The sequence below is a fragment of the Limanda limanda genome, chromosome 5 (assembly GCF_963576545.1).
Source record: "Limanda limanda chromosome 5, fLimLim1.1, whole genome shotgun sequence".
NCBI classification, from domain to species: Eukaryota; Metazoa; Chordata; class Actinopteri; order Pleuronectiformes; family Pleuronectidae; genus Limanda; species Limanda limanda.
In genome coordinates, this window is record NC_083640.1 from 26,879,120 (window position 1) to 26,897,314 (window position 18,195).

Consider the following 18,195-nt stretch of genomic DNA (forward strand, 5'->3'; position numbering starts at 1 on the left):
GCCTTCTGAGCGGAGTATAGGGGTGGAGGAGGTCAATTAAGTATAGTTTAGTGAAGTTTTTCATACCGTACATAGTGCACTTAATGTTTCCCACAATGCATCATGAAAAGTAATCTACAACCGATGGTCACTAACCGTCCAACATTTACCATCATGCATTGCGCTTGCGACAGAGACAAGAGGAACGAGGGGCAGCAGGAGCTGCACGAAGTGTCGTACAAATGTGATTATGAGAAGAGCAGCGCATCAAAGCACAAATTGCGGCAAACAAGTTTATGTATACATTAAAATATGATCATTCAACATGGGTTTTTTAAATTAAAATATTAATACTTAGTGTAAAATAAACATAACAAATTTACTGTGGGATTTCCCACTCTCTGACGTTGTTGTACGTCATGATCCTACGACAATGTTCTGACAAGAGTCCGAAAGCATTGCTTTCTTTTCCATATGAGCTCATTACATAGTGAATTATATAGTAGTCACTATATAGCCAAGTAGAGAATAGTGAGTGTGTGATTTCAAACTCAGCTTTGGACTTTCCTAATGCAGTCCAGGGTTGGCGTGTCTTCTTCTTCACTCACTTTTTTGGAACATTTCTGCATTTCTTTGGCACATTACTGCCACCGACAGGAGATCACTAGAATAAAACTGTTGGCAGCCAAGTGGATTGCAATGTTGCACATTGTGTTCATGCATGAGCCTTATTGCACAGGCATGTGTGACAGAAAGACATCAGGGATGTAATCATCAAAACACTGCTCCACAGTGCTACTGACATACTAACACACTAACACAGTTAACGTTAATGACAACATGAAGGCCACAATAATAATACTCAAGGTATTCTACAGTGCATCGTGAACAAATTACTGTATCATATGATATATACAGAAATGTCTTGATGAAAAAGAAAAGAAATTTATAGGTAAATATATAGATAATATGTGCTAACAAACGTTGTTTTAATTCAATTACAATGCCATGCCAGGAATTCACCCAATTAGTGTCTAAGAGTGTGTTTATATTGCAGATGAGCTCGCTACATAACTCACTATATGAAGCACCCTACACAGTGAGTAGGAAGGAGTGAATGAGTGAGTGATTTCAAACACAAACTTTCAGATAGATTGATGGAATGTGCAGCTGATTGGAACACGATCCACAACACAAATCGTTCAGTAAATGTCTTGTCTCTAACATCTGCATTTGTTACTGATATTAAAGTCTCAGTTTGATTGACATCATATAATGTGATTAAGATGATTTATTGTGTACAAACTGCCTCAACAGTACTATGAAAATTGAATGTACTAGACTGCATGGCTTATCCAAATATTCCACAAAAAGTCAGGTACCAGAACGGAAAATAACTACAATCCTGAACATATCCCTTCAAAATAATTGGCATTAGCTAGGTGTGTGTAGTGTATATCATTTATACGAGTCTGCCTATCACTGTCTGCAGAGTGTAGAAATCATCATGATATCTGGATGAGGACTAACTTAACTATTCACAGAAGAACTGTGGAATTTAGTAATATTACGATATTATATGAAAGTATATGTTCATGGAGTAAAAAGCTATTGCTGCTGTTATTCTTTTCTTTTGTATATGTGTGGGCTGGATGACGCAGGAATAAAAACCTAACCGTGTATAATGTGTGTTTGCCCTCCACTCTCAGAAAGAGCCATCAAAATTTGATTGTGTTGTTGTCTGCAGCAGAACAATAATAATAAAGAATGTGGTATCTTGTGTTAAAGATTTATTTGTTTTTGATTGATTGATTGATTGAATATTTATTTAAGCCTCGGAAGATACATTGAGGGATAAGACCCGCATTTACAATGGTGCCGAGGGTACAATAAAAAAGTTGATACATTAAAAGTTAATACATTGAATAAAGTTATTGTTAAAGTATAATTTAGTTGCAATTAATAATAATATAATAACTTTTAATAATAATAATAATTCAAAAAATAAAAGAAATATATAAAGTGAATGTTAATCCTTTTACAGTAATACCCTCATAGCATTATTTCCTAAATCCCTCCTGACTTCTGTACATCTACCTCTCTCACATCTCTCCATCCTCCTACCCTGGTGTCGCCTCCATGTTGCTATTAAACTAACCCCCGACTCTCTGTCCACATCTGCGCCATATCAGTCTGACCCCCTCGGAAAACAAATTGGACCATGGCAGGTTCATTGGACGACATTGAGAAAAAAAAAAATAGATATGAAAATGATATTGTGTATGTGTATGGGGCCTTGTACAAGACAGACACTAATTGTCCAGTTACCTCTAAAGGAGTGAGATTTTCCCTGTATTCTTTTCTTCTCTGACTTTTGTGAACCTTTCACCCTGTTCTTTTTTCACATGCTAGTTTGGCACCTTTCAAGCCAACACTTCATTTGTATTCTCACACCATCGGCTGATCATCCTGATGAAACACTGCACTTGAACTTATTTTTAACTGCGTCACTTTCAACACAGAACAGTGGATTTCACAAGCAGTAAATATGCTCACGTTGGTGACAGAGTTGATAGCAAATTTATACAAATCTTAAACTGAGATTTCTAATTTACAAACATATTTTGAAGCATATTTCAAAAGTCCTCTTGAAAGCAATGACAGATCCACGTCCTCTTGACGCACTATTTTCTAAATATATTAAATTACATGTGGCTAAAGAGCTAAGTTATTAATAAATAAATAATGAATGACTTCAATGTGCTCCTTACTTAATCAGGAATTGTGCAGGGATGTTGGACATATAATTGTCCCATTGTGTAAACCGTGTCCCCCCCATGGCCCCCCCATGGCCCCCAATTACGAAAAATTTCCAGAGCCGCCACTGCTTCCTGTTAAAGTCTCTAGAAGCTTTGCACAGCTGGATTTTACCCACGTATTCCTGGCAGATCCTTTTACGCTCTATCAGATTGGATGGGAATAGTCTGTGAACCATCTTCTTCAGGTCTCCCCTCAGGGGTTCTGGCTCTGTGGCCGGGCCACTTAAGGACATGTGTCACAGTAGAGGAAGTATCAGACAGGTGGAGAGCAGAGCCTGCTGTTTGTCAGACGTAGTGTTTGTCTCCTCGGAGCTGGGAATCTATTTTTCACTCCTTTAAATGCTGTTTGGTAAACTCTACACAGGTTTTGTCATCTGCCATATCCAAACGTCTCTATCCCTCTTGACCTGATCTGTGCCTCAACACCGATTTATCACCGACGTCCACACTTTCCTCAGACTTAATGACATCTCTGTCCTGCAGGGGGAATTGTGGGATATTCTATGTACACAGGTGAGGATCTCATCTCAATTAATTTTGCCACAGGTGGATTGCAATCAGGTTCCAGACACATCTCAAGGACAATTTAAACAAACAGGATAAACCACACCAGAGTTCTGATGTGCTACAGTAAAGACTCTGATCACTTTTGAAAATAAGACATTCAAGTCCAATTTCTAAAACATGCTTTCATTGTGTGAATTATGATTGGATTATTGGTGGGAAAAAAAAGAAATAGAAGTGGAAATTTTATTCATTAAAAACGAAATCCTTGACGCAATAATGTGTGCAAGATGATGAGTACTGGATGCTTTCTGAAGGCTCGGGAAAATTAACTTTAGGACAAAAATTTAAATAATAATAAAAAAATAAAAGCTGCTGGCTCACCCTGTGTCACCTCACAACTTCATTTTGCCAGTGGATTGAATTTCTGATGACTGAACAGTGAGTCAGCTGTGTCTGCCTGGAAGAGCGCTACAGAGGAAAGGTTACAAGCGAAACCAAAGCTAACCCTATCTCCTACGATGTCTCTTTTGAAAATATTCATGAGCAAAAACTGATTCTTTAGGAAGCTTTCATTGGTTTCAATTGTCTAATTTTCTCATCTCTCCTACAATTGATATGCAGATGCACAAAGCGGAAAGTGGTTTTATTTCTGTGCAGACAGGAGCGATTTATCATCCATCAGGCTGGTGAAATTGAACATATCTGATTTTCTCCTGCTGGTTCGGCTCTGTCACATATTTGATATTTGGGTTTTCAGGCAGAAATAATATAGTTAGGTGAGTTAAACATCGATATACCCAGCCAAGCAAGCAAGTCGTCTCCTTACAGCCTAAAAAACACATTGACATCGAACATTCCTGCAAACTGTTAGAGAGAAAAGTTGATAACTGTAAATAAGGTGAGCTTCTCGGGCGTATTCCATCCAACAGTCATGTGTCCGCAAAATACATTTGGCAAAGCAAATTCATAATTGATTGCGTATAATTGTGTCTAATTGCTGTAGAACAATGTAAGCAAACCATGATGGTGACTCACAGTCTTGATTGTTAAATGACTCCAACAGCATCACAGGAAACGTCTGGAGTGGCTCAATTCTTTCTTTGTTTAGTTTTCTGGACTTTGTGAGGTCGTCACCAGGAGACTTCCTGTTAATAGTCTGTCATTTACATACGATCATTTTTTGGCATAGATCCTATTTTATACATTTTGTAACTGAACAAAAGGGGCTGTGGGAGAAGTGGTATTATTCAGATGTTACCAGCAATTGTGAAGGTTGTCTTTATGAATTATAAATCACACATTAACACACACACATTCATACAGTGCATCTATGTGTCGGACCGCCAACCTAAGTGAATGACTTGCTCTACATTCTAACTCCCACAGACACTATGGACCATTTAAGCTTGTAGCCTAAATATCATCAAACTAGACTTGTTACCTCCTGAGTCATGTCACTATATTAAACCAGTCAACAAAGTATGTGTTGGTTTATTTTTTTGAAAAATATTGCTAAATAAAATCTCAAAAACCTGCTAAATCAAGAAAAGAAAAGAAAAGGCTAAATTGGCCAAACTAGGAACCCCAGGACATTTCTATTAAGCTCAAAGCTAAGGACCAATAGGACTATTCTGGGCTTTGTAACAGCCCTGTCTTAACAAATGGTTGTAGAAATATAGCTGTGGTCTGCAGATCTGTCTCCATGTTGACGGGCCTGATTTGCACTGCTAGATAACCTCTTGCCTCTCTGCGAACTAGCCACATCACGCTCATTGCTTCAAGAAGCACCTCAGCTCACGCTCTTCCCCTTGAACTGCAGCGTGCACCGAGTCTTACGCCCTCTCACCGCTGCTGCTTCCTCCATTCACTTTATTTTACATCATAAATCCCCTCTTCGTTTTTTACGCTTTGTCTTTTCTTCCAGGGAGCCCTTCTCTCTGTATCAGCCCGCTGCTGCAGGGATGATGTCAGGTATCTCTGGATCTGTCCCATTATTGGTTGAACTTAAAGCTTTTGAGAGAGAAATGTAAGCTCATTTAAGTCACCCTGGATATCCTCAACAGATAAACATCAGGTTTATTAATATGGGCAACACCCTGTGACACTGCAAGGTGCCTTAAAAAGACCTTGCATTGATGTGCGTCATCAGGAAAGAGAAGAGAAAAATATAATCCTGAAAACTAAACAGTTAAAAGCTTGTCATCCGCTAATACCATTATTAAATGTGATAATTTCTGGCAGCATGTTAAAATTTTTTTGACAAATCACCTCAATCATTCATAGCAGAGTATTATTGTATCTCATCTAGAGAAAATAAACAACTCTATACACATAAAGTTCAACTCATTCTATGCAGAAATTCAAGAGGGACTGACTTGGACATAGAGCGTTGCAGCTGATCTTCTGCACCGACATGCCCTCGCAGAAAGCGCCTCCGTTCAGGGGAGCCGGGTTAGTACAGGTCCGAGATCGCTTCTGGACGCCCCGCCCACACGGCACATTACACGCCGACCACTCTGTCCACAGGGACCAGCCGCCGTTCACTGGAGAGAGGTCCGCAAAGTTAAAGGGGGAAGAAGAAGCGGAGGCAGAGTGAGTGCACGACAACGTGTTATCTGTCCACAAGTCTGCTTTAAATACTTTAACAAGAGCTGCAGCTTTTAATGATAATGCCGGCTGCGAGGCGCTGCAAGGCAACAATTGCAACGGCCAGAGCAGATTGAGCTAGGCACAGTCGTTGTGGTGGATATACAGCTCCCTCTCTCCTAATTGCCTGTTCAGTGTTCCTTGCTCTTGGATTAAGATAAAGGCATGGAACTGTGAGAAAGCGAAGAAAACAGCCATTACACTGCATTGCCATTTCTGAAGGCGACACTGACTCATAGTGGTCGACAGGTTGGAGTCGAGCACTTAGCGCTCTGACTGAAGCAGTTTATTCTATGATCCCTCTGTGTTACGTGAGTGGAATCGTGATGTTCAAGCCGCGCAATCAAAGCTGGTGCTAACCGGCGTGGCTGGAAGGCCTCTGGCAAATAAATACTTAATAAGCTACACTCCTTTTAAATGAGATTAAGACACAGTGGCTTATTTCCTTTCATAAAGTACACATTGATTTTAAATGAGAGGCAGTAAATTGAGTCTTTGAATAATACATGCATTGGAAAGAAAGAGGGAACATCTCTCTTCATTGGAAACATGGAGATGGGTCTTTTAATCACTTGTGTCGAGGTGTGGGGAAACAAACTAACTGATGTGAGTGGCCATGTAAACATTGTGTGACAACACTGTGGCGTGATGTAAGGCAGCACAACAGCAGCTGGGAAAGAGGGCCGTACCGAAGACTATCACAGCGGCCGTGGCGCTGCGTCGCTTTGCCACTATGTTGCTGGCCAGGCAGGTGTAGTTGCCCGAGTCGGACAGGCGCGCCTCGTTGATGATGAGGTTGTGGTCGGCTCGGGTGTCGATGTTGTCATCAGTCAGGGAGCTCAACAGCTCCTCGTTTTTTAGCCATTCGACCTGGGGACAGAAAGAAGAAGATTGTGTTTGTATTTGAGAGGAATGCACTTAAGCCAAGTGTTAATCCTTCAAATAAAAAGTGATCACAACTATAGGCTGTGAGAGCATCCATCTCATAGGGAGTCTCCACAGGAGGGGTTTGTGTGAGCAGTGGTTTTTAACAGAGGAGCCGCTTCTGGGCTCCATGTGAGTTTACACAGGATGAACTCAGCTGTAGGTCGGCAGCAGTTTGCCAGTTGCTCAGAGCTAAACAAACGCACTGTGTCAAAATGGTGGAAATAGATTTGAAGTATTACATCAGTGCCAGGCAGCACAGTGGTGTAGTGGTTACAGGTTGGAATGAAAACTTTCTGTGTGGAGTTTGCAGGTTATCCTGTGTCTGTGGGTTCTCTCCGGGCACCTCCTTTCTCCCACAGTCCAAAGCAGTTAGGTTACCTGAAGACTCTTACTTGACTGTAGGTGTAAATGTGAGAGTGTATGGTTGTTTGTCTCTATATGTTCTCTCTGTGACACGCTCCTGACCTGTCAAGGGTGCATCCTGCCTCTCGCCTAATATTTTCTTGGATTGGCTCCAGCTCCCCCCCGTGACCCTCAAAGATAAGTGGTATAGATGGATGGGTGGATGGATGGATGATAAGAAAAAAAAAAACTACTTCATGCTTTGTTTAGGAGTGTGTAAAAAGAGGAAAAAATGAGCCATTGTGTGTTCTGCGTAGAAAGCTGTATTGATTACTATGGAAACAGACTGTTAGGAATGTGGACACCATGCCTTGTCCCTGCATTCTTCAAATCAACTCTCACCGGCTCCAGTATTTAATGACCGGCTCAGCCACTCCACCACATCATTATACCCTGAGGTATTCGTTCTTTGTCGAACTTAGTCTGATCTCTAGTCTGTTTGTGGAAAGCCTTGTTATTTGTGCGTGCCCCACCTCATTAGGATCACCTGCATGATCTCCGTTTCCCTGCCTCACGACTCTAACCCCCGTTCTCTCAGTCCAATTGGCTTTTATTCTCTAGTTCTGTTGGACCTAATGGCAGCTAGCGTGTGTTGTACTCATAAAGCAGGCCTAAGTATTTATAATGGGTTGTGTATAACTATTTAAATACATTTGTAAATACATATTCAAACCTCTTTGGTAATACAAGGCATGTACTCAACAGCTAACTGCTTTTCATCAGACTTTATTATATGCTGTGTATTTTAATAACCAATAGAAATTGCATGGAGCCTATCAAAATCACCAACTGTGTATTAAGTCGGGCAGGCTGCTGTATGCATAGGATGTTTAGCACTATCAAATAAACACATTTGTCTTAAGCACTACGTTAGCCAACTTAGCTGGCTGAGCTACTTATTGTCCAGGGAGAATAAATCCCCATTTAAAAGGCAATGCAGCAATTGCGGTGAGACGCTAATGCTATTATGTTATTACGGCTTGTAGCTGTTCTTTTCTCTGACCAAGCTCCAGCTGTGCCATTTTGCCAGGATGAAGGCAGTCCATTCATTCAAAGATAATATTTGAGTTATGTAATTATATGAAAATATTGAAATTTGGTTATGGCTTTTATATTTTCAGTTTTCAACATTTCTTCAACATTTTACGGAAATCTAGTTAGTTATGGCTCATTCTTTAAAACAGTACATTGACGAATATGTTTTGTCATAATCTTTGTTGATTGACTTTGTGACAACTGCAGTTGAGTGGAATGAACACAGTGAAGCTGGTGGAGGCAACAGCTTGGGTAAATTTCCGCAGTAGGTGATTAACAGGCAACTACCCAGCAGCACACCACCATCCACTTAGAAAGTACAGCCTGCTTATAGCTCCTGATCTAACGGCTAAAACCCAAACAATCAATGAAGGTTTTGTGACTTTCTGGAAGCAGTAATCAATGATCACATCGTGCCGTTGAAGGTTGAAATTATGCAGCGTTTGCACAGTCTTCCCACAACTTCTTCCAACATCAGCAATAGCCTGAATTCCTTTAAGGGAAATTTAAAAATGTGCAAATCTTTCTCTAATTGCATTTAGACAATTACAATACAAATACAGACCTCTCTCTTGGACAGAGATCCTGGAGTATAATGCAACTGAAAGTGGGTCTTATAAAAACAGGTACAGACACAGAACGTGATCTCAGGTTCTCAGAAGATGCAGATGTTATATTTACATTAAACTGTAGTGTCCGTCACCCACCCAGTGACCCACATACATGTTGGTCAACTGTTCCTTCTCCGCCACGGCCAGGCAGCACGAACACTGACACTGAAGCCTTTAAGCAGTCAATAGATCACTATAACCAATTACCAGCAACAGAGAGGAAAACTAATTATGAATTACAAACTTAGTGACGCTTTAGTGCGTCTACTCTGGTAAGAGAGCTGCATCAGTGCGTTTGCAAATTACATTCACGGTGTGGCAGAATGGGCCGAGCTGATGGATTTATAGGAAGCACACAGGCACTCTTTATAATAAACAACGCTCAGGCAGGATGCAAATAGGAAGTGCCTTGGGCATGCAGACGTTGGGTAAATAGAAATGACACGCCGACCGAAGGGATGATGGATTGCAGGTATATATTGACACAAATAAAAATGATAATGAACATCATAACACAGTAATCATTTCCCGCATTCACTATTTTTTCCACACCAACCGAGTCAATTGAACTACTCTTAACAGAAGAGGGATTTGTTTTTCTTTTTCAGACATGAGGAGTGCAGTTACCAGTATATAAATGCAACCCTGCATTTTCCTCTGTTTGCCTGGACGGAAACTTAGAGGCCGATTTTCAAAGGCTCCCAGATTCTTTTCGACAATTAAAAGATATCCTCTCATGTGGGTTTCATCGGATGCCTAAGCATCTCTGATAGATAAGAAAAACGAGACGGAGCACTGAGGGACAGGATCTAATTTCTCATGATTAAAGTCGTCCGTCACTGAATGGGGTGACACAAGTGCAACCCTCCACCCCGTCCCCCAAGTCTTTATGTATTTATTTCATATTTATCCTGGGAAAGTTGTGACTTGAAAGAGGCAATTAACATGTGACACCAGCCGGCCCCTTCGCAGTGTTTGGGGTCCATGCTGCCCATTAGCTGTCTGTCTGCGGCTAACAGCCCGTTGGTGATGATGAAAAGATTCACCGAGCGGAGGGGAAGAGAGACAGTGGGAGAGAAAAAAAAACAAAGAGAGCTACAGGGAGAGAGAGGAGAGAGAGAGAGAGAGAGAGAGAGAGAGAGAGAGAGAGAGAGAGAGAGAGAGAGAGAGAGAGAGAGAGAGAGACAGAGAGAGAGAGACACACAAGTGAAAAAAAGATGAAGGGACAAATACAAATTAGCCCCGGCAAGTGTGTGGTGGAGGATGTGAGAAATGAATTGCCTAATTGGCACATTTGTTTCAATTAGGTCGCGGTCATCAGTGTCAGCCTTGACGGAGGGGTCTCCAGGCCGGGCCACACACCAGGGCTTCCTCCCTGTGATTTCATTACCTGGACTGGCCCTGAAGGTCACCTCCTCCAGCCCTACACGGCCGCCAGGTACTCTCATCCACTTGAATCCACACACACACACACACACACACACACACACACACGGACGCACACAGCTCATTCAGATGACATTTGCTGATGATTAGATGCTGAGAAATGTGTCGGTTGAGGGGCAATTAGAGGACAGAGAAGCGGTGTAACCGGCGACACTGCGGCCATCATCGAGACTTATGAGGAGAGAGCTGATAAAGAGCTTCCCAGCTGACACATTTTTCCCAGTGAGAGTGCGCCTCATCGCCACACTCAGAGGTCTAATGGTCATTTGATGTCAAGGTGACGCAGTACAAACGTCGGGGGGGCTTTAGTGCAATACGGAGGGGAAATCTGTCTGCTGAGTCATGCTTAGGTCTTCACAATGAGGCATGATCTCCTCCCCCTTTGGGCGACACTCAGCTGTGACGGCGGCGTGGGCAGCAGAACTGTTTTTTTTCCCCTTCTTTAATGGCTGAGTATCTCATCAACGCAATTACGTGGATTAAGGGTCCCTGTCAGGTGTGGCTCGAGGGCCTGGGGACGCCGGAGGGACCTGCTGAGCGGCTTATCAGGAGCGACACCTCAGAGCACGGAGCTAATCCACTTCATGGATTCTCCCCACAACCAATCAGCAGCACAGGGCATGCTCATTGCCTACACACACACACACACACACACACACATAGATACCTGCCGACTCTTTGTACTCAGCATGACTCGGCGTGTTCATACGAGCAGCAAGCCTGACAGCAGCAGGTGCATCTGTGGGGAGCTATCTGCACCTCGACCACTCCAGAGGTTAATCAGAAAAGATACGAGGAGAACACAGAGTGGGCCTGTGTCGCCCGAGCCGCTCCCCCCCCCCCCCCGTTGCTTCCCAAATGCCACCTCTCCTCCCCTCCGAGCTCTGTGGCACTGCATTGCTATTCCACCCCGATCTGTCTTATCTTAACGAAATAAATAGAGGGGCGGGGCTGGGGGTGGATGTAATTGCTCGGCTTAATAATGAAGCTCATCACCTGCTCTCTGGGAGACTTTCTCTGACCTGTGAGGAAATAACAAAGGAGCTCGGTGGTGGCATCAGAAAGTTGAAACAAGGGAAGGGAAGGCGGGGGGGGGGGTGAGGTGGGGACATATAGTTAAATGCTGACTTGTTGTGGAGCAGCATCGCGGTGTCTTTGGGAAGCTCAGCGGCGAACAGCTTGTATAACTGTGCAGAAGCATTTAGTTGATTCCCCTTTGAGCCGTAGCCTGGGCCGTCTACCTGAGCTACTGTAGATCAAGGGGATTCATCTCGGATTAAAGGCTTTCATTCAAGGAAGTTGAAATTGGCTTCCACTTCGGCTGTTCATTTCACACTTTCTCTCAGAGCAACCTCTCAAAAGAAACTCATTATACAGGGTTCTCATGGACTCCTTTCTCCCTGAGTCAAAAGATCCCCTCTGCATTCACACCCCATGATATCTGTGAAGTCAAAATGGAGGATTGGTTTTGGATCACCGAAACGGAATTACAAAAAAGCCGCTCTTATGTTCCATTAACCACAGATATATTAAAGCCCCTGCTCTTAGCATACTATGTGTGAAGGTATTTTTTTTTATATCAAAACACTGTCAAGAATATGCACATTTGCAATAAATACTCACAGTTGAAGCTCAGAAACCTGCGTCCATGTTTTTTGGACGTCTTTAAATGTCTGAGCTGTAAAGCCTGACAAAAAACAAATGTTTTTGAAATGCTGGGAGACAATAGCTATTCAGGTAGTGGCTTTTTCAATTATTATCGAAATATAAATGGTTTCATTGTCTGTATAATTGTGATCAAGATAATTGTGGTACTTTCCAACAACAGTCAATGAAGCCTTAGTGAATTATTCAATTAAATTACAGATTCCACACAGTCAATACGTGCTTACCAAGGGCGGTGGAATTAAACTGCACACAGAGGTTGTAAGTTGAGGTTCACAGGCCAAGTTGGGACTAAATTTCATAACTGAATCAGGTTTTCTGCTACGTTCAGGTGGGGCCACTCATCCATAGTAAAGGCTATTATCAGAGCACTTCCTCTGAAGGTTTAGGTACAGCACACACCCCTAAACCTAATGCATATCAATGTGGTGAGCATCAAAATCACACAACCGCTGTTGTAGTAACAGACTGGGACATTTTGAAAGCACTTTCTAAATAAAAATTGACTTCAGACTTATTTGACAATTGTACTAATTTATGAAAAGTAGCCATGTACAGTAATATAGAAAAATGAGGACATAACATTGAGATGCATCAAAATGAATTGAATCATTGATGGGGAAATTGTTATTGCTAGTGAAGATTCACACCTCCCCTATAGTGATGCACGGGTCAGGGGTTTCTTAATACTCACTCACACCCGACCCTTTGTGAGTTAATCAAAAAGATATGTGTTAGTCAACCACTCAAACTGTTTACTGTCATGAATCTTCTTTAAAGCTTCTGATTGCACATTGCATTTTTACACTGTGACATAGAACAAAAAAAAGATTGAAAAATAATACATTATATTTACATATAATCAGCTTCATCAAAGTTTTATTCTCATTTCTTTTTTGTGTTGTGTGTTCATGTATCAACCCACACTGCAGATATCTCCTCCACGCACGTTGACCTGCTGCCTCGTGTGGTGGTGAGGGTCATGTGTTCACTCTTGAGAAAGAAAGAGCGATTTTTCTTAAAATGGAAATGCATTTCAAATTTAAGTTCGAAGGGAAATTTGTATCAAGAGTTAGAAAACTATAGTAAAGCACTGTAATTATCTTAAACTTTTCAATTGTGGTTGAACAACATAACAACAAGCTCTCTGCTTTGTTTCATGATGAGCATTGGTGTTATTTCTTTTTCATCACGCTCCTTCAGATGTGCACACTGGGACTTTGTTTCAACATGGAAAAGCTCTGAAACTGGAAAAACGCTAAAATGCGTCATTGATCAACAGAGAGGCTTGTTTTTAATGTAGAAGCAAATGTACCAGTTTGTGTGTTTTTATAAATCACTATTAAGTACACTCATCCATGATAGTGTATTTGAAGCTGCATTAATTTTATATTTTGGCATCTTGGGGGCACTGACCTAATAAAAAGTTAATATGGCAAACATGATGGCAAACAATTGCCTATTTACATATGCAGTAGACACGGAGCCACATTAGCATTCACTTGGTGTGATGTTACTGAGCGCCTGTTGTGGCTGAGTTGTTCAGAGCGGAGTCTGTGGGCTGTAAAACCAGGATGATGAGCTAGAAAATGCTAAAAAGCTCCGTAGAGAGGAGGGTCTGTGCCAACAAGTGACCTCTTTATTTTTCACACACGTTATTTGATCCATCGTTTATAGAAATACATTACTCAGAGACGCTTTTATGTTGTTGTGGCAACATATCAATAAGAAATGCTTAATTTCACTGGAAGACTGGAAAACAGAGTGATAACATCAATGATGACATCAGTGCTCAACTGGGATCTTGACCAAAAGGCTTTCTCTTTTTTAATTTAGCTTTTCCTCTGTATAACTCTGTATCACATCAGGCTCTCAAGCCATTTTCCGCTACATCTTTTTTGGTTTGTGCAACTTTTGTGGCACATTTGGTGCAGAAGTGATTTGGGAAGCGGTGACCTGAAGACACTGCAGAGAGGTGTGGGGATGACAGTCCTCCAGCAGACACGGCCTCTCAGAGGAGCTAAAAAGCTTTTCCTGTCTCTTTCTTTGTGATCTTAAAAAAATAAAACATGCAATTCTCATAGTACAAACCTGTCAGTCACGCTCATGTGGCTTCCAGTGAGAATTGACTGCACACTCTGTACTGTCATGTGAGGTTTGTGTTATTCCACAAGAACTGAGTGCCTAAAACTAAAATGTTAAAGAAAACAAAATGTATTTTTACAGAGACTAAAATATACTGACTCTGTTAGAAGTTACCAATGTTACATTTTAAAATTCTCATGGTGAGGACATAGGTCCAATCTTCTCTCCTTTAAATTACATTTCTATGCATTTTAAATGTGACTGTAAATGTGTTTGGTAGTACCCGAAGTAATGATTGGCTTTTCGGAAGCAATCTTTTATTTGAGTTAACAATTAAGTGCTGCATTTATAAACAGCAGCGGAGTCGACAGCGGGTGGTTGGTGTGGATGACGCACATCAGTGTTTGGCATTAAGAGAAAAATATAACAGGAAACAGCCACTTCATGCACTTCTTTTCAGACATGTAATGATTTCATGTAATTGCTGCGGCTTTAATTCCTCTCAATTTGATGAATGCCAAATGCCTACTGCATGTTCAGACAGTATTTTCAATCGATAAGCAACACTTTTGCAGTATATTATATAGTAAATAATAATGTTAATTACAATAACAAATAAAAATGGACACAAACGGACTGACTTTTGATCTCCATCGAAACCCATCGTGAACTCAATGTGATAATTTGGTTGTGTCTGACCTTAAAATAACTGGATTGAAATAAAAACTAGAAAAACATGTTGACATGTCAATGTTTGTTGGGAAGAGTTAAAGAATAAGAAAACAAATTATTGTGAAGAAAAAGGTATCGTCATCAGAAAAAAATCAGCTACTGCACTTCTCACCTCCGTCTCAAACTGTCGTTGCCACATAACACACAATGATTTCACTGTGAGTAGCTGGGGGCTCATTAGCTCACAACCTGACATCCCTGCTGACAAAGGTGGTTCCTAAACCCACCTTTCAGCAGCACACTGTTTACGCTGCACCCTAAAACGCAGACTCACCTGGTGTTGGGGCCTGTGCTGTGTGTGCTTCAGAAGCATCCGCCCTGCTGCTGCACTCTCCTGAAACCTCACACCGCTGCACTCCTGGACGCCACCTCAATATTTCATGGACAAGGTGCGCTGAAACCGCCTGGGCTGAAGATATCTGCCCTGTGTGCTCTGCATTATTCACTCCCATCTCTCGCTGCTGGGCTCATTTGTGTTGACAAAGGACTAGACGGGAGATTGTGATTCGGTCTGTACCGCTCAGATTCAACTATTTTTATCCCACTGTGGATTCAGCGGTGCTGGAATGACATCACTCCTCCATTTCAATGCTGAATCATTTATACAGTGCAGGGCAGGAGGTTGACCTCCGTCTAAATCTGTCCCCTGCACGCATCTATTACACAGCCATCGTTCATGCTGATAATCACTGGACCAAATATGGAGCCAGACCATCTCCTTCTGTAGAAGTAAGTGAATGTCACCGAGACATTTGAAGTCTATTGTTCCCCCTGAAGTCAGACCTACAGGTTGGCTGTGAGAGACATCTGTTCTCCGTCTCCCAGGGCGACAGCGTTTCAGTTACCACTAAGCATAGTAATGCTAAATATGTAAGCACCATATTGGTTTTCTGGACATACGCTCAATCAGTTTTGTGGACAGCTGTCACAGGTTAATTACTGGTTGTCACGCTGAGACTCTAGCCTACAGTGAGGTTCCAAATACATTATTACACAGAAACTAGAAATACCAAACTGCAGTTTGATGCCTCTGCCAACCAGTGCAGTTTCCTTCTCCATATTCTTTTTCCAGATTCATATAAGGTCACCATGACCTTTACATTTGACCACTGAAATGGAATCAGATATTGTTTGAGTCCTGTGAGACCAAGTGAACATGAGTGCAACATTTGAAAGAATTCCCTGCAGGTGTTCCTGAGAAATCCCATTTACAAGGCAAGGCATGTGTTTTGAGTGCTGTCAAGGTGACCTTTAACCTCTGGCCACCAAATTCTAATCAGGTCATCAATGAACCAAGTTGTGCCAGATGTAATACAATTCCTTTTGGGCATTCCTGGTATATCGTGCTCTCAACAAAGTGAGGTCACATGACCTTGACCTTATGACCTTATGACCTTCGACCAACAGTCCAAGTGAGGCCCACGTGACCTTGACTTTTGACTTTGGGTTTCCAAAATGAAATAAGTCTATCCTTAAGTCTAAGAGAATATTGTTTTGCCAAATTCAAAATGATTCCCTAAAGGCCGCCTGAAGCTATATCATTCAAAAGGCCACCAAAATCAAATTAGTTAATATTTTTGCCAAATGTAAAGAAATTCCCGGCGGTCTTGAGAGTTCACGTTCACATGAATGGGTTGGATGGACCTACATATGTATGCAGAGGATTGGGAGAGAAGCCTACAGAGCGTAAATCCTCATGTACAAATAAAACAAATACATAGACATTTATGCCTTAGATACCCTGTATTTCTCTGCAGACAAAAAGTCATATTTTATCTCGATATGTGCAGTATATCCAGATTTTGTCCCATACTACAAAAGGTGAACTGTATTTGTTACTGTATTTAACTAGTGTGCAGGTCAGATTCAGCTGAGTGGTGAATGCAGCATTAGGAGCATCAAAGACGAAACTAAACTGAAACAGCTGTGTCGAGACAGGCATGAGTCCTGGAGGCTGAGAGATGAAAAAATCAAATGTAAACTTAATTCTGTATATTGTGTGATTCACACAAGCAAAAGACTCTGGGGGGAACCACAGGGATTCTAGTGTGATGTGCAGCTGTGATTCCAGACCACTAAGAGTATCAGGTATCCATTATGGATATTTTACACACACTGATGCAACACATATCTGTTTTGTCCATATTACAACTACACAATGATGCGATTTACTCTCATGACTTTTATGTCTTTGCCAACGCACAGTAGGAGCTGCTGATGGACCAATCCATATCCACTCCCTTAAATCAGCCTCCAGAACTGTAACTGGACCGTTCGCTTAGTGGCCTGACCCACTTTAAGCCAGATGTTTCTCACAATGTGTCCTCCCGAGACTCGCAAGGCTAATGGAGCTATAAATTGAAATTGGAAAGAGAATCTCTGACTGTGTGATCTCTATCTTTTATTGATACATTATTCAGCGTTTTGGGGATGATTTGATAAAAATTTATGATGTGAATCCCTTCATCTTGGACCGCTACTGCACTTTAGAACCAACACCTCCACTTCTAAATGCTTATGTGGACTTTTTAGCTTGCATGTAACAAAACTATATCAATCTCCTAAAGGTCAGAGAAAGTCGAGGGGGAGGTAGAATTGACTGAGTGGCAGAGAGTTACTCAAGCAGAATAAAGATGGACACCCTGATGCAGATTTTTTCTGCTCGGCGGGTGTATAAGGAGAGGGAGCTAGGAGCAGTCGGCCTTACCTCCGCCACAGGCACTCCCTCCGGAGGGCGGCAGTGCAGTACGATCATCCCATTGATTGGCACCTCCTTCCCCTGGGGGTCCTGCTCGAAGTTTTTCCTCAGGTCTGTTAGGGGAGATAAGAGGCAGCTGTCAGGTGTCAAGTGTTACGGTCAGCCTTGCTGCAATCCTCTTCAGCAACTAACATGCCAGCGTAGCCCCAGCTCTGCACGCCATGACCTTCAAACCTGCTGCAGCCTGTATAGGAAAGAGAGGATCCAATGCCCCTGTGCCTGGTTAATCTGTTGACAAGGTGGTTTGGAGGTTACACAGGATGGAGGAAGTCAGCGAGGATTGCTCTGAACCTCCTGCTCACTCATGTGCATAAGACAGGTACAGATTCTATTCTGCCTATTTTTTAAACTTCTATTCTGTCTATTTTTGAAACTGATTTTGATAGCTTACTGTGCCGCCACTATTAACTGAAAACCTTTAAAATGTCAGCCTTTTGGGAAAGCAGATATGTGCCTTTGAAATTCTAAGGTTATGAATGTGTCTCATGTAGCCATGGATCGTGAGAGAATCCCTGCATATAAGGGATATAACTACCAGGAGAAAACTCTATAATTGTGCCTCAAAAACTGTGTTCAGCTGGCA

The 18,195-nt window shown here is 41.9% G+C and overlaps 1 protein-coding gene across 1 annotated transcript in view; it reads right to left on the reverse strand.

Moving 5' to 3' along the window:
* Window positions 1-18,195, reverse strand: part of unc5db (unc-5 netrin receptor Db) — a 182,580-nt gene that overhangs the window by 61,703 nt on the left and 102,682 nt on the right. The window contains exons 4-6 of the mRNA XM_061071591.1: window positions 17,562-17,665; window positions 6,641-6,821; window positions 5,681-5,848 (exon numbers count right to left, since the gene is read on the reverse strand). Coding sequence (XP_060927574.1) covers window positions 5,681-5,848; window positions 6,641-6,821; window positions 17,562-17,665 — 453 coding nt within the window. The remainder of the gene's footprint in view (window positions 1-5,680; window positions 5,849-6,640; window positions 6,822-17,561; window positions 17,666-18,195) is intronic.